We start from the raw sequence: 26,868 nt of genomic DNA on the forward strand, positions 1-26,868 counted from the left end.
GTCTTTATGGCAGTGGTTCTCAACCTTCTGGCCCTTTAAATACAGTTCCTCATGTTGTGACCCAACCATAAAATTATTTTCATTGCTACTTGATAACTGTAATGTTGCTACTGTTATGAATCGTAATGTAAATATCTGATATGCAGGGTGGTCTTAGGCGACCCCTGTGAAAGGGTCATTTGACCGCCAAAGGGGTCATGACCCACAGGTTGAGAACCGCTGCATTAAAGCCTTCAAGTGATTGGGTCAGGTTCAGCCACATTATAGAGGGTTATCTGCTTTACTTGCAGTGTACCAGTTTAAATATTCATCTCATTCACAAGCACTTTCACAGAAATAGTTATAATAATGTTTGACCAATTATCTGGACACTATGGCCCAACTAAGTTGACACACAAAATTAAACACCACAGAAGATTTTACTGACACTCACCAAATTCTCAAGAGACTGCCATATAAACTCAAATGCATGGAACCATCTGGTGGGCCATGAGCCTGACAGGTAAGTGTGGTCTCTCCCCTATAGTAAATTCTATAAGGGAAGCCAGTGATTGTAGTAGACAGTGGCTTGGTGAAAAGGAATCAGACAAGAACAGTGACAACTGACACTTATGGAGCACTTATTGCATACCAGGTGCTTCTTGAAGTACTTTTCATATACCATGTTAACCACCATTGTCTTCCAGATGTGATGTCTGGTGTGGTCATCTCTAGTATAAAGCAATCCCTGTCTTTGGTGGTAGACACCCTGACCCTTGATGGTGGTAGATAGAGATTTCTGAACATCACCCCCAGGCACTGGGCACAAGGAGGGATTTGGGAGGCAGGCAGCATGTGGAAGCAGGGGAAGTTCAGGGTAATGTAATATGGGGTGAATCTGGGGCTGAGATCAAGGAAGGTATTTCAAATAAAGACAACTTTATGAGAGGCTAGGCAGATACTCAACCAGAGCCAGCCGATTAGGAAGGGAAGGTAGGAATCTCTAAACATCACAGTCTGAGTGGAACACACAGATTTTTGCAAATAGAGCTTAACTCATGCCAAGACTCAGGATGTCCTACTACCCATTTTCTCCCACAAGACCTCTTGACATTATTTTTCCAATCAAATAACGATGTCATATCTGTGCCCATAGAGAGCCACACTTTTCCAACTGAAGGCACATTCATTTTTCTGATCTGTTATTTAATATACTAGAGGCCCAGTGCACGAAATTTGTGCGGGCGGGGGTGGGGGAGGGTTGTCTCCTCAGCCCAGCCTGCACCCTCTCCAATCCTCGGGCCTGGCCCCGTCTTCAGAAACCCCCACTGCCCCTCATCAAACCGCAAACAGCCCCAGGCCACACGGGTGGCCCCTTACTGCCCCCTCTGTGGGCCTGGTTTCTCCACGCAGCCTGCTGCTCGGTCATTTGGTCGCCCCTCACTGATCCCCCTGCCAGTCTAGTCGCCCCACGCAGCCTGTTGGGTCCTCCCTTCTTTTGCAGCCTGTTGGGTCCTCCTTTCTTTTGCGATGGTCACTTAAGCTTTTATATATATAGATATAGCTGGACTGAGGGCACAGAAGCTGATGAGGCTATTGAGTTTTGAGGAATCTCTGTCTGAAGGGACTGTGCCAGCCTTCAGTCAAGAGCTACGTTTTGCTCTTGGCTGCAACACAAGTGAACCTACGGGAAGTGGTTACCCCAGAATGGTATCCCTTGTGATCAAAATAGCTCTTCTGCTTCCTCATCAGTCACTTTGGCTCCTTTCACCAGCTAGAAATTCTTTGTAAGGTGAAGTCTAAATATGGAATCGAAAGAAAACCAACTCACCCAACAGTTTTGCTGCTGGCATTTCATCCTGTGGATGGTCTCACATGGTTAAAGATATGTGCTATTTGTAGTATCGCTTGGAAAATTAAAAATCTGGAAAGAAAAATATTCAATGAAAGCATTGGTTAAATATATCATAAAAAGCTATACTAGTGGATGCTATACAGCTTAAAAAATAATGAGGTAGGATTTATAGGTACTGACTTAGAAAGATAGTTATGATCTCGTCCTAAGTGGGTCTGTATAGCACTATCCCATTTGTGTAAAAGATAGCCCATCTATCTAAAAGTATAATAAAATTTCTGGAGGCTACCTATGAACTTGTGAGCAAGGGTGACTGCTGGGGAGTTAAGAGAGGAGGACAGAAGCTTTTAATTCCCTGGTCTTCTCTTTAAAATGAATTTTAGATCCTATGCACGTATTATTACTTCATTATACATACACTTCATACAAACTAAAATTATTTCGCTTTTATTTTGCAGCACACTCTGGTGGCTGTTTCCCAGCGTCTTTCTAAATGGTTTGGCTTTGTTTTATTGTGGGTGTGCTGGAGAAAGGGGAAGGCGGGGGAGGGGAGAGAGAGAGAGAGAAAGAGAGAGAGAGAGACAGAGAGAGAGAGAATGGAAGTTAGTTTAGGAGGAGCTGGAACAAACTTTGAGGAATCCTGCCTGAAGGAACTGAGGCAGAAAGCTTGAAAAACAGTGAGTGGGTATTTATCTTTTCAAGGCTGTGAGAGTCTCCTGATGAATCAGGCTCTTTCTCTGGAGCTCGGTCAGTGGTCTTCTGATAAATCAGGCCCTTTCTGCAGAGCTGGCTTCCTCTGGGACAGAATTCATATGGTAATGAAAGAGCGGCATCTGTGGGCTTCTTCACCACCCCCATGCTCTCAGCCACCGCCCCGCCCCTTCCTCTGGTCGGGCTTGCTCCTCTCAGTATAACTGAAAATGGCTCTTAATTGCACTGAGGCTGCGAGAGCCCTGGAAACTGACACACTGGGACTTCCTGATCCGAAGTGTTCAGCTGGGGCACCTCAGAGGGCTGATGAGGCATAGTCTCTAAGAGCAGCTTGGCTTGCTTTCTGGTTTGGACTGAGCACAAGGGGAAATGGTAGCACCCATCCAGTTCAGATGAGGGCCTAGGTCTGCTGCTTCTCAGACTTAAAACCCCCAAGATATTCTGGAAAGACACTGTAGTTTTCTTGATATGAAACTGCCCCTCTGTTCGGGTGCCCCATCCCCAGCTACCTGTAGTCCCATAATTGTTACACATGATCATTCCATTTACAGTGCAGGAGTGAGCTGTGCCCTTTGATGGTTTTGCAATCCAAGAGGCAGGCCATGTGGCTCATGAGTACAGACTGGGTCAGCCCTCCAGAAATACTCGTCATGTTTTAACTACAAGTTATATGAGGTCAAATCGCATCCGGCTCTTTTACCACGTTGCTGTTGTCATAGTTATTAAAGCACTTGACCTGGAGTGAATTTCAGTGCACCTGAGTCCAAATTAACCTCATTCCTTCTTCTATAAATAAAATGTTTTGCAGTAAAAGGCCATGAACACGTGGGAAATGTGCCTTTGGGCTACAGCATCGTGTTTTTCAACCAAGAACCAGAAGATCCAGGTTCTGGTGCCCATGAACTCGTCCAGTTATTGGGCAAGTCACAAGGGTGGAGCATGGCAGAGGCAGCCTTTCATAGACAATCAAAATTTTTCTTCAGTCATACGGCTGACTACACTTCAGTCTGCTCAAACTTTCTTTTTATTTTCACTTTTTCTTTTTTTAACATCTTTGGTAAGTTTACCAGAAAGTTTTGAAACCAAGTACATGTGGTGACCATAAGAATCCACTCTAGTTGAGTTTCTTGTTACAAACAGGCCATGCTTCAGGGATGGGATCTCTTATCCATTTGCACCATTTCTTTTCCAGCAGATCACTCCTTGGGGGATTCCAAGGAGCTTGGAATAGAAATGGCAACAGCTTGCAAGAAGAGAGAGACCTCAGACCGAAGTCTGGTCAGGGTGTCTACTCTTTCCACCCAACCTTGGCAATATGCAAAAATAGAGTTAAAAAATGCTCTCTGTCATCTTCTACCACATATACTGTTATCCGTAGAAAGTCAGTGAGATTTCTGTATTTTTTTCTAATGGGAATAACTATGGGGCATACTCTTAAGTCATTTTCCCTTTGCCTCTCCAGGCAGAAGTCTGGAGGGAGGAGGTGATGTGTGGGTGAAGTAGACTATTTGGGGTAGGACTGAGCCACCCAAGGATGTATTGGGACCAGCCAGAAGGGCAGCCTTCACACGCAGAACCCTTCTCCCTGCCTTCGGCCCCCCTCACCTCCCCTCAGCTGTGCAAGCCTCTCCACGGTTCTTTTCATGTGACCCTCTGCCCACATCCCCTTCAGTTGGCTCCTCACCAAGCCTGGCTCTCTCCACTGAGTATCCCATCCCTAACCTTTCCCCTCCACCTTTTTATCCAGTTAATGTCTATTTACTCTGAGTAGGCTCAGTTCAACTGGAAATTAAACAGAAGCAGGTATTTGGACAAAACCAGAGGAATTCATTGGATGGTTTGAAAGAGGATCTTGTGAACTCAAATTCATTGTAATTGATGAAATATGAGGAAGAGGAGAGGTTTTCTGAGCAGAGAGGCCAGCTCAGCTCAGTGCTCTTCTTTGCTGGGCCTCCAGATACGTCCCAATATATTGTCATTACGGCTTTGGTCTTTCATGAATTGGGGTCAGAGCCGCCTCATCACCTTGGAAACACTGCTAGAAGCTTGAGGTCCAATATTCCTAGGAGAGGGACAGGGAGGGTGGAAGTGAAGGCAATGGATGAGCTAAACCCTTTCTTATCCCTAAGGATTTTGTGGGGCCCAGAGGCTGAATTGTTTAAATGGGGTGAATCTGGACTGAGCTGGCAGTCGCCATTGAGCACATCTTTGAGTGACCCAAGAATATATATAAGCGAACTGGGGGTGCCCAATGTCTTTCCCATCAGGCTGGCGTTAGGTCAAGCCAGGCAGGGGCATTTGAGCAATGATCTCCCTTGTAGATGGTGGAGCCTCAGCTGATATGGAAACACTGATTGCCCTTCATACCACTCGCCCCACCTGTCCCTCTGGAAAGGTCTTCCTCTCTTATTTCTCTGGTTTTCAGTCTCCTTGGACTCTTCTTCCAGTCAGAAAGACGAGAGCAGGGCTGTGTAAAACGACCAGGGAGGGGAGCAAGCAACCCTCTGCCGGTTTCATCCACCCTTGGCTTCTTTTTGCTGGCTCAGAATATTTCCACCTGTCTGTGCGTGTCTGTGTGTGCCTGTCATGGCTCACACAGGGTTAGACCTGGTGACGAAGAGGAACTGGCTGAGGCTCACATGTACCTTGGCTTTGGACTGTTGAGTATTCAGAAACAGAGCATGCCTCAGTCTTCACCTTAACATTTTAATCCCTGACATAGCATTTATTATCTGTTGGTTGTTTTAAAGTGATGTTTGGGGACTAGAAAGCAGCTCTGGGTATACAGCAGCCAGAGAGAGCACGTACTGGAATGTTTCAGTGCGGCTTTCCTACTGGACTGCCTCCGGGCTTGGATAGCCATTGGCTCTATGTATTGTTTTTAACTAGTCATGGCAGCTGACACCTTGCTTATCATGGCAAATGCCTCCTTCTTATGAGGACACCGGTCATATTGGATTAGGGCCCACCCTGATAACCTCATTTTAGCTTGATTACCCCAATAAAGACCATTTCTTCTTAAAAATTATCACAATCTGAGGTTCCTGGGGGTTAGGACTTCAGTATATGAATTTGGGGGGCATAATTTAATTAATAATGACAGCCATGCAATTGATAGGATTAAAAATGGTTGTTTTGTTTGGTGATCAGATGTAGACCTGTGGGCATAGAAGTAAACAAAGGGTCTGCCCTCAGGGAGCTTACGTTTTACTGAGGGGAGACCCACAAGTTAATATGTGGTCGGTTGTGATAAGCACTTTGAAGGAAAATAAGACAATACGAGGGAACAGAAGGTGTCTCTGGGCTGGAGAAGGGAGATCTGAAAGAGGTGAGGGAGTGAGCCTTGTGATGGACATTCCGGCGAGAAGGCAGCATGGCTGCAGCAGAGGGAGCGACCTGTTCTGTGGGCCACTGGGAATACTAGCCAGGACCAGATCATGGAGGTCAGTAGGCCATGGTGAGGATTCTGAATTTTGTTCTAAGAAGTATGGGGCTCAGGGGCTGAATAGTTTAAAGGGGTGAATCTGCACTGAGCTGGCATTCGGCATTGAGCACATCTTTGTAGAAAATACGTATTTGTCCCTTTGCAAGATTTGTTCTTTACTTCTGGCCCTTTTACTCCCAGCTCATATTCCTTGGGAGTCCTGAGCAGGCCTGGCCTTCTCTTCCCTTGAGAGAGAATTCTCTGTGGATCTCTTGGTCTCTGGGCATGTTGTGAGAAGAGCACATTGTCAGCCCTTCATTCTGGGGAGTTTTTTCAAAGATGTTTGCACAGTGAACTGCCTCAGGAGGTGTAGATCTCTCTCCAGAGCAAAGCATAGGCTATTGCCCCCTGTAACAGGTTCAGGTTTCCCAAGTTCAGGGTTCTGCTCCTGTAAGAGAGCCTACTGCATGTGCAGGGATCTTTCTATTACCGTGTTGGAATCAAGACTTAGAGAACTCGCATAAAACATGCTGATCTGCTATTGCTGGGTCCCTTGTCTCTGACCTAGGAGTCTCATGTTTTTTGCCAGCATCCATGCAACTGTGGCAGGAGAACTTGGTAGCTTGTAAAAGAGTCAAATCTCAGACGCTTCACAGTTCTTAACACACCCTTAAAATAGCTTCTGTGGTCAAGGCCTCATGACTGAGATCTTGACCATGGGTCAATGCTTTGGTGCATATCTGTGGTAGTTAATTTTTTTCTGTTATAATTGGATCTCTTTCCCCATCTCCCCTAATGAAACCTACCAGGACACTGATAAAACTGCTCTGGTGGAAGTAGGGGTAAAACTTAAATTTCCTCATATCAGGCAGCCCGGCAGGCATCTTTGGAAAAGCCATTCAATATAACTTCAAAAACACTCGATTGAGCTACTAAAAGGCCCCTTTAAAACTCAAATTTGATATCTAGGAGCAATAATGCATTAATTTGTATCAGAGACTGATTGGTTGGGCCTTAGCAAAAAATTACCCGTCATGAATAGGTCAGGACAAATCTATTTTTTGAAGAAATAGGACTGAGGACTGACAAGTTTGATTGCAGAGTATGCAGGGGAGGTTGGGGGAGAGGGGCACTGCAGTGTTGGCCCAGCGCATTTGGGCAGGAATAAAAAGTAGAGGAGGAGAGTACTAGAAGCAGGAGGTCCCTAGAGGATAATAGATGATAAATAAAATCACATTTGAACTACTTGGTTCCTTGATCCTTACGATTTCTTCGAGATGTCCCATGAGCTTTGAGAGGGACCAGGCAGAGGGAGAGAGGCACCCTCACTTTCACAGATAGTTTATGTTGGGGTCCATGTGGGTTCTCATTTAGAAAAGTCTCCAAGTTTGAGACTCACTCTGTTATCTGGGCCTTTGGCAGTGGGTTTTAGAAAGTAAAGCAGATTTAATTTTTTTATACAAAAAGGACACATCATCAGCGCCTATGAGGACGGTTTTCTGTACCCACTGCCTGATTATCCTTTTGGGAGAAGAAATCCTCATTAGAAACTAGCCTTTTCATTTTTGAGTGCAAAGCATTGATTTTTCTTTCCAAAAATGACTACATAATAATCTAGCATGTGAGTTAATCTAAATAAAAAAAAATACACCCTAATTCCCAAACATATTAAATGTACCACTGTTTCCCTTTTGCATTCTGGGTCTTAGCTGCACAGACATTGTGTTAGGGGCTGTGTTTGACTAAGAGCTTGCCATGGTGATAAGGAGCCAGGCAGATGACCGGTAGGCAAAGGTCTTGAAAACTGGAAATGGCTGCCGAATTCAGGATTCACTAGGCAGAGTCCCAATTGTTTTGGCAAAGGGTCATCCTTGTGTCGGTGAGCCAGTAAAGACTAGAGTAATTATACACAATGTGTTAAGCAGTGAGCATCCAGGCAATGACAGGGCTTCTGTCTCTTAAGTGGCTATTTTTCCTTGAGGCTGTGGCATTATGTCTGCTTGAGACTTTGTTAGAGTCACCCCCACCCCCAAAAAAAAAAAAATATCTGAGCAGGGGAGGCAGCATCTGGAAGCTCAGTTGAAGATTGTGGGGGACTGAAAATGGACAGTGAGTGAGATACTGAAATTGTAAAGAACAAAGTTTTATAAGGCTTGAACTTCAATAATAACTCCCAGCGGTTAAGGGAACCCTGCTGTCATGGACAGGTGACCTAGACAGGCATCCCTTCCTCTTGTGGAAGGTTCAGTGGGACTTTGGGTTGTGTTCATAGGGATGTAATATGCTGGAGATGTGCTTGGTGTGATTAGGGAAGTGGTTTAATTTGCAATTCTGTCTTTAAAAGATAAATTTAGACGTGTAAAGTAAAAATACTAAAAATTATAAAATTGGAGTCAAGTGATGGGGGAGAGAGGTAGGGTGTGCAAAACACATTGACAAAGCAGATTCACAAGGGTCGTAGATCTTACACAGTATCAAGCTTTACTAATACTTGCAAAGACACAGGCCGTTGAGAAGCAGACAGCGGTGTGGGACATTGAGATTTTATCCTAAGACCCCCTTCCTCCACAGGACAGGCCCCTCTGACTCTGAATGCTAGATGTGTCAGTATGAGGTTCATTGGGTTATTTCAGACAGTAGAGAGAATTTATATTATGAAGAGCTCCATTGTGTATACCTTCTCATTACTTTTTAGTTTAGTGACATCCTCCTGGGAGCCATATCCTGAAGATGTTGGTGCCTGAGTCTAAGTATCCTTTGACCAGAGACATTTTACTAAGGGCATTCTGTAGATAAGATTTCTTCTTGGCAAATAGCACTCCTCGAGTTTCCAGGAAGTCCAGTTGATAAGGAAATTCGGTGGGGTCACCTGACTTCTTTCCTTTTGCCTGGGGGTTTATCCTCCCTCAACACACACACACACACACACACACACACACACACACACACACACACACAGTGACTGGGTCAAGGGCCAGATCTTTTAACTCCTTCCTTCTAAGGGGGTGAAGATGAAAAGAACTGGAGTTACTCAGTAACCAATTTGACAGCTTTCCAGTAAAGGAAGAGCAATCGCAAGTAGGGTCCCTAATGAGAAGGAATGCAAGAAGAGTAATTACAAAAATGATTACCACTACAATAATATTTGGGTTAAAAAAGGGAAAACTTTCAGATCTTGGGGTTGTTAGTTTATAAAAGCAAATTGTAACTTAATTTCTCTCTTTCCTTTCTCTCCCTGTTTGTGTCTCTGACGGGCTCTACTGAATGCCCTTCCTTCGTTCCCCTCAATCCAAAAAGAACACCTCTGCTAGGACTCCTTTCTGGTCCTCACGTTGGCCTTGCTCTGTCCCCTTGCTCCTCTTCTTTGAAGCTGGCAGAGGTTCTGAAATGTAGACCCTCGAAGACCAGTGTTTTCATCTAATACTGGGACACACACAGGAACTTGCAAAGTCACCAACAGGATTTTCAATTTAATAGAATTCATGGAAATCAAGGGAGCTAAGATCTGTGGTTGTCATTCAGAAAATAGTAAAGACTTTTCTAAATAAGTTCAAGTGACAATAGTACCCATAAGTAGACTCTTCCATTTGGAGGTAATTAGACACTAGGTGGTGTTAACAAAGGAAGCTGTAAAAATAATGCTTCCTAGGAACGTTAAAGTTTCTGTTTTGATTACAGAAGAAATACATCACTGTTGTGGAAAATTTGGATAGTATAGGAGAAAAAGATCACCTATACGTAACCCTACCCTAAGATAAACACTGTTATACTATCACCTGGAAAAAAAACTGCAATCCTTAAGGACCAAAACAAGAGAGTTTTCTGGTGGAATTTGGCCAGAGGCGTTCCTTTGCCGATTTTGCCACTCTTTGAAAGGAAACCGTTAGGTATAGTATTCTCTAGATTAGAACTATCCAGTAAAAATACAATGCAAGCCACATAAGTAATTTTACATTTCCTAGTAGCCACATTGAAAAGCAAAAATAAATAGGTGAGATTAAATTTAATAATATATTTTAACCAAATACATCCAAACACATTATCATTTCAACATGCAATCAATATAAATGCTGTTAATGAGATAGTTTACTTTTTTTTTTTGCACTATGACTTCAAAATCCAATGTTTATTTTTACATTTATAGTGCGTTTTGATTTAGACTAGCCATGCTCTAAGGGCTCACTAGCTATGTGTTGCCAGTGGCTGCCATATTGCCCAGCACAGGGATAGATGCTAAGGGAAAGCCAGATCTTTGAGATGTCATGCTGATTCATACAATCCATGGTTAAATCTAAACTTGCCTCTGCATTTTGAAGAACCAGGCTTCCTCCATGGTACATATTTTTTTTAAAAAATGTATATTTTATTGTTTTTTTACAGAGAGGAAGAGAGAGGGATAGTTAGAAACATCGATGAGAGAGAAACATGGATCAGCTGCCTCCTGCACACCCCTTACTGGGGATGTGCCCACAACCAAAGTACATGCCCTTGACTGGGATCGAACCTGGGACCCTTCAGTCTGCAGGCTGACGCTCTATCCACTGAGCCAAACCAGTTAGGGCAATGGTACATACTTTAAGTAATTGAATGAAGTGGCTAATTCTACCTTGCCAGAAATTCCAGCCCCCTTTCCTCTCCACACACAGGAATTTAGTCTTATTATCCTTTGCCATTAGTGACAAAAGCAAATTGTCCTTCTTCCCTGTGGTGACTGGAGCAGCAGAACTCTGAGATGGTTCCCACTAATTGATTTGGAATAATAATGTTACATTCTTCCTACTGGAAGCGTTAGCCAAATCACATCCCGAGTTTGGCCCTTGTTCTAATGCTAAAGCTGTTCATGGGCTGGAACTCCACAAATGAGACAAAACTGATTTGAAATCTCATTGCTGGCACACCTCCCCAGCAGGAGCTGCGAGCTATCCCCTGGCTTAATCTGGTTAAAACCAGATAAAGAATTAGGTCAGGGGCCTCTGGCTGCAACTCCAGCAGAGCTGTGGAATAAAAACTAACCGGGGGAGTTGGGAAAGCATTACTTGGCATTTGCATTTGACTTGTTCTAGGCCAACTTTCTTGCTGTAGTTCTAGGTGAAAGCCCATGAGCATTGCAAAGGGCCGTGGGGCTGCGTTGGCCACCAGGGAATGGATGTGCCTTTCCCAGCTGCTTCCCAAAGGAATCCAGGTTGCTATTTGGGGTTTGAGGCTCGGCATGGTATGTAGAGTCAAACTGCCCAAGCTGCGAGACCTTAGAAAAGTGTCATGTTATTATCTGTTAAGAATCAGAACACCTGGGGTGGGGACGCAGGGCCTCCTGGTGGGCACAGGGGGCCAACCCCACTTAGGCCCAGCTTCACCTGGGATTCAGAGAAAGGGCAAGTCATAGCTCTGGAAGGGAAGAGATGCAGGTGTGAATCTGTAACCCAAAGGCTTGTTTTTACCTCATTGAATTGGTAGGTCTGGTGAAGCTAGAAGACAGATAACCACATCAGAGCTTGACCTGCCCAACTGAAAAGGCTCATTTCCATCGGCCCTAGTTACCCACAGATACACCTTACTTAGAATGAGTGCTTCAGAGTGATGAGATGTCTGGGTAGAAGCAATCAAGGCAACTCTTGTTGGGAGGTGACAGAGGGCCCTCCAGGTCCTGGAGTCCCCAAGGACCTAAGTGCCAGGTCCCTGGGCACTGACCCCTTCTTGGCTTCCACTCCCTACCACATCCTCCTCCAGGGTTCATTTAGTCTGTTGTGTATCCTCTAATTCACTGAGCTTCTCTGTGCTGTCATTTGATCCTGTGCCATTTGGGCTGAGGTGGAAGCCGAGGGCTAATGAGTGGACCGCCTGTCTAGTAACAGTGAAACACAATCCTATCTTTCCCACTTACACACCACGTCTGCTGGGTGCAGAGAATGGGCTTTTATAGTCCTGAAAGAGGATGCCCCTCCTGGGTAGGTGGCCTTGATGCTGTTCAGAACCAGCTGTGTTTAAAGGAAGCTCTGTGCTTCTTCTGCATAATGGACTCACCTCCCTTTCCCCCGAGTTTCATCAGCCTGCCCCTTACACTGGGATCTGGTTGCATGGTCCTGCCCCTCGCTGCTGGGCCGAGAGGACTGTGTCAGCGAGAGGCAGCAGGGAACAGGGAAGGGGGTCTTTTGTCTCCTGGACTGAGTGGCCATGTCAGGAGCCACTTTTAGAATGAAAATCCCTGCACGTTATGTTACATTTCTCTCTTTGTGTCCCAGTTTCCACATTGGTGACAGGGAAGGACAATGTAGTGGGTTATATTTGGGCCTAATTGAATGCAGCTTAGTGTACTGGAGGGAGGTTATGGAGTCAGACAGCTTTGAGTTTAAATTCCAAGTTCCCCACTTAATAGCTCAGTTGAGTTATTTAACCTCCTAGTGCCACACTCAAGTTCCCCACTTAATAGCTCTGATATCTCAGTTGAGTTATTTAACCTCCTAGTGCCACACTTAGCACCTCTCTAGAAACAAATCCATAAACCCATCTCATCTGATTTTCTGACTGGGATGTCACATACAGAGTGCCTGGAGCAGTGCCTGCCATAGTGCAGCCTCAATATCTATTCTTATTTAAAGAGACATATGTGAAAAGTACTTTTCAAATAGCAGATGCTTGATTAGGCACTGAGTAGAAGAGGTGAATTTTTTAATTTTGATCAATTTCACCTTTCTTGAATTTATTCTGTTTCCCAAAAATATGGGCATTAAAGTATCTTGATCATATAAACATGCCTTGTCCAGAACACACATGAATTAGAGCCCAAGTGGCTTTTTCTAATAAAATGTGCTGCTGTCTAGATTTGAAATAGGCACTCGGTCACTGGCAGGATGTGGCCTTTATGTGAATTGTCATATTCATTTGAGTTCAGAAGACCCATTGGAGCACCTGCTGTCTACAGAGGCCTGTGGAAGACATGGATGAATCAGGTTCTTGTATCCATAGAACCGGCAATCGGTAGTGAAGGAGATGATACAAATACCTATATAGTAACATCTATACAGTAAATAAAATAACTCTACAACAATTTTCATAAAAGCGCTGAGGTATTTCGAAGACAAAGCAATTACTTTCCACTGGCAAATAAGGTGAAGGTTTCTCGAGGTGTTAGCGTTTACACTGAGCCTTGAGGAGTGAGTAGGATTTAGATTCAAGGCATGCTCAGGCATAGACTGGTGGTTCCATGTGGCAGGGGCACGTGTGAGTGGAGGGACATCATAGGAACAAGACTGGAAAGTCAGATTATGGAGAGCCTGTTTGGGATTGAAACGTTATTCACTACTCAGTAAGTGGTGTGGAACCACTGAAAATGTTGGGGAGAGAAAAGACCCATTTTCACCTTTAGGAAGACAGCTGGTTGGTATGAGATCAGAGACATTAGCTTCTGGAAGCAGAGGGATCAGTATTGCATCTATTCAGGCCTCTTAAGGCTGAGGCATTGGGATTAGAGGAGAGTTTGTGGCAGGGAGAGAACTAATAGGGTTAGGTGACTGGTGTGGATTCAGAAGGTGGGATTGAAGGGGAGTGAGCAAATGATCAAGTTGGAAACAAAAGAGAGAAGACATTGGCCTGACGGAGGCTGGTGGGGGAGTCAGTCTCTATTGAGTGGCCCTGTTAGCAGCCCACCCAGCAGAAAGGGGGAAATCAAGCCCTGTAGCTGAGGCTTGGGGTCAAGGCAAAGGGGGGAGACTTGGGAGTGACAACAGAAGTGGAGGCACGAGGGGAAATTGTCCAGGGAGATGGAGATGAGAAGAAGACCCAAGACAGAGCCTTGGGAAAGGATGGCATGAAAAGAAGAGGCAAAGGAAGAAGAGGGACCTGCAAAGGGAAGGGAGGGGAGGGAGGGAGATCAGCTGGAGGATGCACTTGGGAGGCGGCAGGTCCCGAATCTCAGACCTGCTGCTCCTTCCCTCCCCTGTATGAGGATTCTTTTGAGTTCAAAAGACCCATTGGAGCACCTGCTGTCTACAGAAAACTGTAGAAGACATGGATGAATCAGGTTCTTGTATCATATCCACAGAACCTGCAATCGGTAGTGAAAGAGATGATACAAATACCTATATAGTAATATCTATACAGTAAATAAAATAACTCTACAACAATTTTCATAAAAGGGCTGAGGAATTTCAAAGACAAAGCAATTACTTTCCACTGGCAGGAAAGGTGAAGGCAAGGTACTGCTCCTTCCTTCCCTTGTATGGGGATTCCAACACCATCTCACAGGGTGGAGGAGTCCATGACTGTTGTACTGAGTGGGCTCATAATAAGCTCTCATTTCTTGTTCCCTTTCCACAGAAACCTGGAGAGGCATGTTAAGAAGGGGATGGCCGTCAGGATGTAATGCTTTAGAGAGATGACGGCCCTCAGAAAGGACTATGAGACACCCCCATTCGGTCACTAGTGACAGAGGAAGGCGGGGAAAGCACCTTACCACTTCCCTTGTGCAGTGGATCTGAAAGGGCTGATTGTCAGGGGCTGGTGAGTAAGGGGATGAGGAGGAAGTGAGAACAGCAAGTGGAAGCTCCCCCTGTAAGCATGTGGCGGTGAAGGGAGAGGAGGAGGATGGAGTGGAGTTTGAGGCAGCAGGGCTCAGGGAAGGACGTAAGGGCTGCTTATGCCAGTGAAACCAGCTGCCCTCTTCAGAGGAGTGAACTATTCCCCGGAAAACCCTTTTTCTCTTGGATTTGGCAGATGAGGTCTGAGCTCTGTGGTGTTTGCTCAGAGGTGCTGGCTGATTAGCTGCGGGAGGAGGAAGGCCATGGTGCGCCAGGGAAACTGTGGTTGTCATGGGAGCTCTGTGCAGCACGTGGCTGGGTTCTGAATTAGGCATCCTTGTAACCTATAACCTTATTTTAAAATTTTAAATTATTATTTAAAGTATTACATATGTCTCCTTTCCCCTCCATTGACCGCTCCCACCCTCAACCTGTAATCTTTCCAGAGAAGAGGGAGCCTAGAAGAGGCCTGCAAACTCTCCAGGGACGGTTTCAAGGAAAGAAAGATCACATGGTCGGTTTCTTTTTGAAGCCAGCAGTGGGGCATCCAGGGGGAGGAGCCGAGGAATTGCCCAGAGTTTTCTCAGCCCTGAAGCATCCTTTCAGAAAACGGACAGGCCGCTTCACAGCTCTCTGTTGCTGACAAGCACAGCCCAGTCTGAAATATTGATCTCTTCTCCTGGGTCCTCAGCATCTCAGACCTTTGCGGCCCCTGCCACTCCTCACCCCCCACCACCCCTGCACACCCCTGCAGGTCGAAGGGAATGGTTTTGCCTGGGTCATTCTTCAGAGATGAAGTGGCCAGATGGATTAAACATTTTTGTAAGTAAGAGAGTTGAGTGGTTAAGCCAATGTTGCCCCCCTCCCCGACCCGATCTTTAGAAGAAATTAGCCAATTAGATACAGTCATCTCCTCTCCTCTGTTAATAACAGTCTTGTGAGAGTCAGAAGCTCTGCTCAGATGGACAGAATTCAGGGGAGGCATCATAAAGGCCTGCTGTTATGTTTGTGGCATTGCCTGGGGCACTCTTGGGAAAGAAAGATTGGGACCAGGCAGAGCCATCAACATTGCATTCTCTGTAAACCATATGTATCCCCCGCTGAATAGGTTTATATGCTGTCTAACCCTAGGGTCTAGAGTTAGGAAAATATAAGACTAATATTTTGTGCAGTATTTAAAGTTTCTTTTTTTGTTTATGTACTTAATGAGTGGACTTTGTAACGTCAATCTTTTGGATGCAAGAACCAGGAGAACTCTAGTTCTCTAAAGCTAAGTGGAACTGTCTTACATAACAGAGATCCAGAAGGAGGATTGGCTTCAGAAGAGATCCGATTCTGAGGCCTAGATATCCTTTGGTTCTATTTCTCTGAGACCCTTTCATATTTGCCCTCCTCTGAGTGCTGACTTCTTCCTGAGGCTGGCTCTTCTCGGGGTAGTAAAAGTGATGGGAGTAGTTCTAGATTTTGTGCCATCACACCACAGAGAGAGAACACGATTCCTGATTGCTCCGAGAAACCCCATGGGTTTTGTTGCATCTCCTTGGCTTGAGTTGGGTTACATGTCTGTAGTTGAGGCAGTAGGATAGGCTGATTGGCTTAACTTATTGGGTTTCAAATCTGGTACCCCTTCAAAAGGTCCTGATTTCATTTGTCTGGGAGGTGGATTCCACACATTGGTATTTTTAAATGCTCCCTGGATGGTTCTAATATACAGCCAAAGTTGAGTTTGTTGGCTTAAGCTAATCAGTGTATACTGAGGGCTGAGAATGTAACTGTTCTCCAAAGGAAAGTCTAGGTGAACTTGACATCCAGATTGATGGGATAAGAGGAGTATAGATGTTGGGGAAGCAAATATCAAATATTTACTTGTGCCAGCCATATTAGTTGCAGACATATTAGCTGCCCCAGTGTCCCTATCCCTCCTTCCTCCTTGCCACCAAAACCCAGCTTTAATTTAGGGCATAAGGTGTCAGCTCTAGGGGATAGATCATGAATACTGCCAATAATCTTTTTCTGGACAGGAGAGGAGGGGAGGGGAGTGGAGGAGAGGGGAGGCAGAGCTTAATTACTCTTAGTACATAGAAAAAAGTACAAAAAAAGTTTGAAAAGGAAGGAATTAGTAGTGGAAGCTACCAGAGGAGGAGAAGGAGGGGAAGGGCAATGGGAGGGGAGGGGAGAGGGAGGAAGAAGTGTTCAAATGTGGCTACCTCTGAGACATAGACAAGAAGAGAATGGGAAAGCAAACTTTTAACTTTCGTTTCATAGCCTTCTGTTTTCTTTAAATATTTATTTCTGTGTGATCCTGTTATTTTTATTTAAAAATAAATTGATCTCTTTTGCAGTTGTTCCTAAGAGTTTAAAATAGTTATGGGATCTATTGTTAGAGTACATTTCTTTAATTGTATAAATCACCTTTTTAACAAGAAATAAGTAGTACTTTTAAACTGTCCTATTTGTCCACCACCTCACAATAATGTAGTATAGATAGGTATAAAATGTTTTAATTTTGTGTGTGAGAAAGTGATCTCAGGAACTTACATTAGAACTCAAGGTCAAAGTCAGCTCATGGGATTCAGGCCTGGAGGACAACTAGCTATGGATGGTTGCAGGAGATTGAGTTTTGTTCTGCCTTTTATGGTGTTGCCTCAACCTTCTTATCTAGCTGCCCTTATCTGATTTGGTCAACAACTAGAGAGGAGAAAAACCTCAAGAATTCAGCTATAAGCATCTTCAGAGATCCATTTTCAATCACATGTTTCTTAGTTTGTCCTGGTTCCCAGGTATCTTGTGAAATTAATTCTGCACTATCTCTTTTATTACACCTTTGACAATTTACTCATTGTTAAAATTTTGGACCACAGCATCACATTGGCCACAATGTTATTTCAGAAATTATGAGAAAAACAGAAGTTTCTTTTTGAAAATTAGACTTTTACTTTTAATGTCTAATAGATTTGAGTTTCAGATCACTGGTGAAGAACAGTTAACTGATCTTTAATTGTTATTTTCAAATTATTTGTCTAAAAACAACTGTTACAATATAAAAATTGTAGAAGGACATGACAAGGCTTGTTTTTCTCTAGTACCAGGGAATAAATGAATTAGTTTCTTAAGTTGTGGGCAGATTTCATACATCATTATTTTTCATTTGTCACTTTAGGTTCTGTTCTTTGGTGTTAAAGAGGAATTAAAATTCCCCTCTTACTATTTATTTTACAAAAACTCAATTCTTAGGTAAAATCCTACCCAAGCTCCTACTGGTATTAAGGCTCTAAATTTTGCACAAAACTTCCAGATACTTTCATATGATTACCCATGACTAGTCTGTCCAAAGAAGACAGTAATAATATGGATATGGGAAATGCATGGTTTCATACCACTAATCTGAACAAGCACCTATTATGTGCGGGTCAATCAATGCATCATGTGTGGGTCCATCCTTAGCAATTTGTAAATGTCATATTTTTGCTTCTCCATCAAACACTTTATCAGAGTCACAGATGCTGCAAGTGAATGAATTTATGCAACATTCAGTGTTGGTATTCAGGAATAGCAAACAAATCCACAAAACTGGCAGACGGACAGCAGGAAGAGAAAGATTTTTATTTTTTTAAAGTCTGAAGCCTGGATCACCCAATGATGACTGCATCTCCGAAAAATAAGAGATTTGGTCTAAGGCATCAGCCTAAAGAAGCTCAAAGAAAAATTAGCAGACCTCTAATCGCAAGTTAATGAAGCCACCTAGTGGTTTGTTACAAAATTTAAGGTTGTGTGAATATATCTCAGGATTGATTGTGTGAGGTTCTTAATCACTATGACTAAGAATCTAACTACTTTTCATTTCATCCAGCCAGGAGGAGGGTCAGTGTCACTGAGAATACGCACAGTGCTGCGCTGTGTAATATTTTTATTTATTTATACTCTTCTTTTTATTAAAAAGGACTTATTGCAACTCACATGAAAAATAGTGAGATAGCACACACTAGAAGATAAGAAAGCACAAACATGAATGAAGACATAAGCATAGTTGAAAATTTTGATGATTCAAAATACCTCTAAGTTTTTCATGAAATGACTCCACATTTTTACGTAAGTGTGGAAATCGATCATTTACAAAATTCACAATGTCCAGAAAATGAAGTAATTCCCAGGAAAAGTAAAATTGTAACTGATGCCAAGAGCAGAGAAAATTTTCTTCTGGGGATCCTCCCAAATGAGATTCTGCATCCTGCAATGTATAATGTCCTCAGTCCTCATAATAGAAAGTTGCCGAGTGTTGGAGGATTGTTTCTCTATTGTGTCCACACTATTTGGAGGAGAGTGTGCACCAAACTCCATTTTCCGGGTTTGTATGAACTCCTTTGATCCTCACAATAAGCATATGAGGTAGGTAGCCTAACTATCCCTGCATTGCACATGAGGCCCTGAGACAAGTGAGGTTATGAACTTGCCAAGAGTCAGTTGTTAATAAATATCACTTCCAAGATGCTAAATGCTGAATGGCCAGTTTAGTACAATAGGCCCATCCAATGAAAACCACAGTACTTGAGTTTCCCCCCTATGACTTAAACAGTCTCTAGGGGATTGTGCAGGTGTGCTATAACATGATGATAAAGATGAGGTCAGGGTTGCATATTTCTGAGATGATCCAATTAATTTTACTCTCTTCTAGGGTCTCAGATTTTATCCCTGATTCCAATCACCTCACTCTTGAGTACATGCAAGTGTGTGTGTGCCTTTGGTAAACAAACAAACAAACAAATAAATAATAGGACCAGGAAAGGGTACTCAAATTTCTCACTTCCTGACTTTTATAGTAAACAGCTAAAATCCAGCTAGACTTCATGCTGGCTTATCTTCAGATACAGATCTAAAATGCAGTTATAACAAAACACACTTTATTTTGCTAGTTTTCTTTTCCCAAGTGGTATCTTTAAAGTCTTAAATGGCAGTACATTGACTTCTCTTAACCAGTTGAAAGTTGATTAGCAGTGAGCAAGGCAAACCTTGAAAGGAGCCTTGTAGGAAAATAATAGCATCATTGAGAGGAGTCAAAATATCATAAAACTTGCCGAAACCGGTTTGGCTCAGTGGATAGAGCATTGGCCTGCAGATTGAAAGGTCCCAGATTCGATTCCGGTCAAGGGCATGTACCTGGGTTGCGGGCACATCTCCAGTAGGAGGCGGCTGATGGATGTTTCTCTCTCATCGATGTTTCTAACTATCTCTCTCCCTTCCTCTCTGTAAAAAATCAATAAAATATATTTTTTAAAAAATCATAAAACTTGAGTCTTAAATTGAGCCTTTTAGAATGATGTTCTTTTAAGCTATGCTTTAGGATAATTATGTGGTTTTGCTAAGAGGAAAAGGTGTATTTTATAAAATGACTGTTCCATATAGATAAAGCCCCTTAAAAACAATTTCAATAGCATTTAAGAGAAATACTTAGCTCAGTAGAGAGTCTAATGCTCCTGAAAGATTCAAATTATATTTTGGTGTCAACATGATGGCCTATGACCCATAAGACTGAAGTTTTCAGATTAATAAACTTATGATAGTTCTTCTCAGTGCTTGAAAGATTCATTCTATCATGGGAATGGAAATGAAAGCAGGTGATGCTGAGATATGATAAGGGAAGCATTGGCTAGGAATTAAGAAACTTGGGAATCCTATCTCTACTTTATCCCTATAATAAAAGATAACATACATTCTTTGTATGTCATTTTTCTCATAAACTGTGGAGTCAGACCTAGATTCAAATACCAATTCTTATACTTATTAACTGGGTGATATTGGATTTGCCAGTTAACTCCGTTGGCTCTCAGTTTCTTCATCTATAAAATGGCTTTAATAATACGTAGATTTTCTTGGTGCGCACCATGGGCATGCATTGTGCTTTAATATACCTTTTACCTTTACAACCTGAAATGGATATTCACATTTGTTATCCCACCTTTATAGGTGGGATCATTGAAGTTGAGACACTAGGTAATTTGAAGGCTTTAATTAGGATAATTCATGTAATGTGTCATATCTCCTGCTGCGGAGTAGATTCTCCAGAAATGGTAGCCACTGTTTTCCTATTAACTCTTCTCTTCTTTTATACATACTTTGAAGATGAGTGAAGAGGAGAAACACATGTTTAAACAGCTTAAGTTTGGGAATTAGATAGAGGTTTAGGCCAAAGAGTGAAAATAAAACTGAATTTTTATTCCCCTACAGGAGTGGCAAAAACTCAACTATGATATCTATACCCTGCGGCAGATTCGAAGGGAAGTGAGAAATAGATGGAAACGCATTTTAGAAGATTTAGGTGAGTCTGTATGTGATTATGAAATGGTAAGAATGAGCAGTGGTGATCATTCCTCTTCACTTTCTTCACCATGGTTTTTGTACAAGGAGTGTCAGTAATTGACTACTGAAGGCTACTTTGCACGAATTTTTTTCCCAATCCTGTCCTCCTGTCTCCTCCAGCATAAACATCTGCCACTTTTATTATCAATGGCCCATGTCTTGAGGACATGTTTTGCCATGTGTTACTCCATCTGTCCTCAGTATCAAGTTGCACAGAGCAGTGGAATCATATGGGTACTACTATCAAATTATTTTTGGAGTTGTGCATTGATTGAATTAGATGGGAGTGATTGGCCAATTAGTAATAGCTTTATGAGGTGAGGCAGATGGGAGAGATATTGTTTGTAAGCAACTTTTTTTTTAAGAGTACAACAAAATTCAGTATTAACTTTCAAAGCACTAAAAGGCAGAAAAACTTCAAAGTTGAGGAAAATCCCTGTGGCATTTGAGGAGACATTGAGTATTGGTTTTTCTGAATTCTGCTAGGGTTGCAATACAATAACCATGGCTTTCACATTATAAAATAAGCTAATGTTAATGGTTAAAAATGAATTTATCACCTTTGAAGTCCTCAGTCCTTCTGCTTTGAAAGAGAACATGACACCTTGGCATCATAACTTTTTAAAAGTTGGGTACCAAGTTGCTAGCCTCTATTGCTTTACTTGGGATGGACTTCTGCCCCCTTTACTCACTCAATATTGGTGGGACTTACTAGTCTCCTTTTTTAAAATGTCATTTACTCCAGGCAGGTTTAAATTTATGAGTCTTTTATACCTTGGGTAAGTAATTTTAAGCAGCCAACCATATTGCTGCGGGGAAGGGAATGTGGGCTTGGAGGAGGACGGACCTGGAAGTGACCACTTTTTGGCTTCCAAGCCGCAAAGGCAGGTTGGAATTCTGGGGCTTGGGGAGGAGAGGAAAAGTAGGGGGTGGGAGGAGCGTTTCAAACCAAAACAAGGGAAACAAGCAGTCAGCGGATGAGCATGTGAGGCTTAACTCTGTGGAAAAAGTTAACAAGAGAAAATTAAACGAGAAGAAATATCAAAAAAAATTTTTTAAAAATATATTTTTATTGATTTCAGAGAGGAAGGGATGGGGGGAGAGAGAGAGAAACATCAATGATGAGAGAGAATCATTGATTGGCTGCCTCCTGCACTGGGGATTGAGCCCACAACCTAGGCATGTGCCCTTAACCAGAAATTTCAACGAAACACACCGCCAGCCAGTCACCCTAAGCTGGAAAGCAGCCCACGGAGCGGTGCCTTTGGCTTCAGTTTTCCGATGCTTGTTCAGATCCACGTTGGAGTCCCTTCACCTCCTGCAGGGCCTGTGCTGCAGGACAGTCCCTTCCTGTGACTGCTTTACTTGATAGGTACTTTTTGTTTTCTTTACCTTAGGTTTTCAAAAGGAAACAGACTCTTTGTTGTCAGTGACGAAACTTAGCACCATCAGTGACTCTAAAAACACAAGGAAAGCTCGAGAGATCTTGTTGAAACTGGCTGAAGAGACAGCTATTTGCCCTACAGGTTGGGAGCTCTCCGAGAGATACCTCTTCGTTGTGGTGAGTGGATGCATTTTCCATCTGCCTTGATTTTGCTTTAAATTTTTTGCTTTTCTGTGAATCTATATACTCCTCATTCCAACCCCACCGGCAACCCCACAATGTGAGGTAGCAGATGGTGCTGGCATCTGTGGCCAGTAGCACGAGTCACCCAGGGGGCTGTAGGATTCAGATTTCTGGATTGCACTCAGACCTATTGAGGCTTGGGTTGTGGCTCAAGAATCTGTATTTTTCAGCCAATTCTACTGTATAGTCAGCTTGGTAGATCAGAGATATGAAAAATGTTGTTTATATAACCCATGATTGACAAGGAATTTGAAAGACTGTTTCTTGGATAATGTAAGTAAAGGGTTAAGGCGTGTCTCTAAATTTGTTGAGAAAAATTTAATAAATTTTTCCTTGTTATGTCTGGGATGGATTTTGTTGTTTTTAGACTGGTTTTCCCATCGACAGGGCTTGGGTTCCCATCTTGACAACATTTTTGTATTTAATTTCTTGGCAGGACCGTCTCATTGCTCTTGATGCTGCAGAAGAGTTCTTTAAAATTGCCCGTCAAACTTACCCCAAGAAGCCTGGCGTGCCCTGCTTGGCAGATGGCCAGAAAGAACTGCACTACCTTCCATTTCCAAGTCCCTAGAGGAGAGGCTGGGAGGCAGAGTTGGAATTTTTCCACTGGAACTCAGCAGCCAACCAAAGCTGGACAAATGAATGTAGACACAAGTGAGCAAGTAGAGAGTCAACTGAGTGAAAAATGATTCTGATTCCTACAAAAGTCTAAGGATTTGGATATATGGTTTTCATGAGGACTGTATCCTGTGAGATGTTCAGGTTGCACTGAAACACCTTGGTGGTCTTGCATCGAAGAGGTGGTCAGTGGGACATTTCATCATGAGCGTTTTGATTTAAAGAACCCATTGCCCTCATTCTGGTATTGGTTATACAATAAGCCTTAGTCAAGAATCCTATTGGGAGAATGGGATATTCTAGTTAATAAAACATTAAGATTAATGGAGAGAGTTCTCATTGAGCCCAATATGGATTACTGGTTTTTAAACAATTGTTATATGTATATATATAGGCTAACACCAAAATAATACCAGGCACAATGTGACCTTTCTTTAATTTGGAAGAACCTTGGAGGTTGTCAGAGACATCATTTTAAGTATCAGTTATAATTATTTAGAAATACAGATGTACTAGATAATAGAAATGACTGAGTGTGGTGCAGCCTTGAGTTTCAAGTAGAATGACCCAAAGCAGAGCATCCTGCAGCTATATATTTAAAGCTCTGTCTTCAGTTGTGGTACAAGCATCTTAAATTCTCAACATTATTGGTATCTGGTTACCTCCTTTTTGCACATTGTCCACTTCTGATCCAAAAGCCCTTGATATTTAACCCAGGATAGCATCTATAAACAGAAACATTTGGCCCCTGCTTCTTTCTCTTCTCTTTAACCTGTTTCCGGCATATTGGCTGAGAGTTGCACCTGCCCAGGGACCTCTCGTGCCATCTTGCATCTTTGCAGGTGCTGTTGCACTGGAGGAGGTCATTCTGAAGATGATTTTTTAAGTGGAGCGATGCTGGCAGTACAGCTGGCTTCTATCCACGGACTGAGAAAGCCAGCTCTATAAGTTACTTGCCTCTTAAGTAAGGAGCTTGCCAAGAAATCAGGGTTCATTTTATTGAAAAGACTTTCAGAACTTGTAGGATTTATGAATAGATTGCTGAGCACAATGACAATATTATTTTACAGATTTTGCTCTTCCAACTTTAGGTTAAAAGGTAACTTGTTTTTAGTCTATTCCAGGGAATTTTGACTTGAAAATATCCATATTTTGACTAGTTTCTGTGGTAGTGAACATAATGTTTCAGTTATTTGTGAGAGGAGACCCATGTTCTCCATTTATTAATGCATTGCAGACCAATTTAACTGTCATGTTTCAGGAAAAATTTTCCTAGTTTCATAAGTAAGCTAAAAGTCTTATTTTTTTATTATTATTTAATGCCTAATTCCTCTCATAGTGTTTAAAATTAGCCTGCGGATATTTTCCCTCACTTCCATGAGTTCTTGCAAGGTTAACATACAAGCAGTGAAATAATCAAACAAAATAAAAACAAAACATAAATCTAAAAAATAGAAAGTAGTGTTGTTTTCATCTCTGTCCTTGGAATTTGTATTTTGTCTTTCTGCCTTTTTGATGTCAAAATAGTTGAGATTGTTTGCATCTATGGAGAATAAATTGTACCCATAGTCTTTATTTTTGGTAATGTTTGAGTAAGGATAAGATTGTCTCTATGATTATAAAGACATATGGAATTATCCAGGAAATTTTCTTTGCAGGGAATTAAAAGGTTTCTGTACTTACTTTGTGGCTGGATGTGTGTTATATTTCTGAGAAATAAGAAGGAGAGAGAAAGAGAGAGATTTGTTGTTCCACTTATATATGCATTCATTAATTGATTCCATAAGGTTCTCTGACCAGGGATTAAACCCACTACTCGGCCAGGGCTCTATATTTTGTTTTAACACACTACAGAGGACACTTGGCATCTCAATTTTTCAATTTTCAAGTCCCTTAACATGGGTTTTGAAGACTGGGTTTTAGAGAACTGAGTCAGGGAAACAGGTCTTAGTTTGATCATCTTTTGATCATTTTAACTAAATGGAGTTTATCTGATTTTGCTACTCGTCTATATTCTAAGTATTTAGTGAGATTAAATTTAGGAAGACCAGTGTTATGAAAACAAAAATTAAATTATTACACATAATAGCTTGATAAAACATAGACTTATAGATCATTACTTTTTCAAAAACCAACAGCTGTAGTTTTTAGTAGCAATTTACTTTAAATTTTTTTCAGCATTAGTAATATGAAGTGGATAACTAAACTTTGTCATACATCCTAAAGGCTTGCAGGATTTGAAGTATCCTAATCAGCAATCCACTTTACAAAGATGGTTGTTTAATCATTTTAATCATCTTTATCAAAATTTACACCAGAAGGTTCATTAAACTGCACAAAGGATGTTAGGAATAATTTTCCATGTATGAAATGAGTAGTAGTCAAGATAAGTGGTTGGACTGTTTGCCCTCCATCATCTTTGCAGGAGGAAGATGTTAAGAACCTATTGAACCCAGCAATGCTCAAGGCCTCGAGTGCCTTCTGTCCTTGGCCTGCTTCAGAGACCTCACATTATATTGTCCGATTTTATCAGAATCTAGTTGTGTCTGCCTAAGAATGAAACTGTCACTCAAGTTTTCTTCAAAATTTTATCTCAATATTGTAGGTCCTGAGAAAAGAAAGGAGGACTTCTCTGGGATTACAGGAAGCAAATGTGTCATTCCTGGCTAATAAGTGTACGCATAGAAGATTTTGGGCTAAGACTCACTTTCATTGTAATATAGCACCTGATTGCAAGATTATGGGGGAGGCAATACGGGGCCTTCACCTTTCTTTTCTAATGGCTGAAAATCACTGATATTTACTAAAAGACTGGGCATTTGCTGAAAGGTCATATATTTTGTATTTTTAAAATATAAAGACCATGCAGGAAATTTTAAAATAGTAAAAAAAAAAAAAAAAAAAAAAGAAGACCCTAGCTGGTTTGGCTCAGTGGATAGAGCGTTGGCCTGCAGACTGAAGGGCCGCAGGTTCCATTCTGGTCAAGGGCACATTCCTGGGTTGCAGAGGTGTGCAGGAGGCAGCCAATCAATGATTCTCTCTCATAATTGATGTTTCTATCTCTCTCTCCCTCTCCCTTCCTCATTGAAATTAATAAAAAATGTATTTTAAAAAATTGTAAAAAAGAAAACTAGTCATAATACAAGAACTCTAATACAATTAATTACTCATAACATTTTGGAACATTACATCCTTTTTCATGTGTCTATTTGAAATTATATGTACAATTTTATATTTTGATTATTAAATTTAGATCAGGGGTCATGAACTCAAATATCTCCAAGGGTCACTGAGTAGAGACTGAGGATCAAAGAGGGTTATGTGTTCCTTACCCTAAGGGAGCAAGTACCACTCAGCTTTGAAGAATTGCTGTCATGCAGAAGATCTCAGTTTTGCCAATTATTCTAATCCTCCTATCTAATAAAAGACAAAAAGGGTAATTGACCATACCTCTGCTACACTTCCCATTGGCTAATCAGCAAGATATGCAAATTAACTGCCAACAAAGATGGCGGCCGGCAGCCACACAGCTGAAACAAGCAGGAGGCTTGTTTGCTCCAGTGATGGAGGAAGACAAGGTTCCCCACCTGCCGCGGCCCGGTTCTCAGTTCCGGATGCAACAAAGTTTCAATTATAGAAGCTAAACAAAACCCAGATACCTGCTTTCAGCCAGCCATGGCCTCAGAGCTGGAGAGCTCCAGGGACGGCAACAAAGTTTCAATTATAGAAGGAAAATAAATCCCAGAATTTAAAAAAAAAAAGAAAAAAAGGAGAGGCTGGGGGCTTC

The 26,868-nt window shown here is 42.2% G+C and overlaps 1 protein-coding gene across 1 annotated transcript in view; it reads left to right on the top strand.

Annotated features, from left to right (window-relative positions):
- Positions 1-24,764, top strand: part of MREG (melanoregulin) — a 42,571-nt gene extending 17,807 nt beyond the window's left edge. Inside the window, exons 3-5 of the mRNA XM_006758669.2 lie at positions 20,705-20,795; positions 22,234-22,397; positions 22,900-24,764. Of these exons, the coding sequence (XP_006758732.1) occupies positions 20,705-20,795; positions 22,234-22,397; positions 22,900-23,034 (390 nt within the window). The 3' untranslated portion in view covers positions 23,035-24,764. The remainder of the gene's footprint in view (positions 1-20,704; positions 20,796-22,233; positions 22,398-22,899) is intronic.
- Positions 24,765-26,868: the final 2,104 nt, after the last annotated feature.

This window comes from Myotis davidii, unplaced genomic scaffold, assembly GCF_000327345.1.
Source record: "Myotis davidii unplaced genomic scaffold, ASM32734v1 scaffold2715, whole genome shotgun sequence".
Lineage (NCBI taxonomy): Eukaryota > Metazoa > Chordata > Mammalia > Chiroptera > Vespertilionidae > Myotis > Myotis davidii.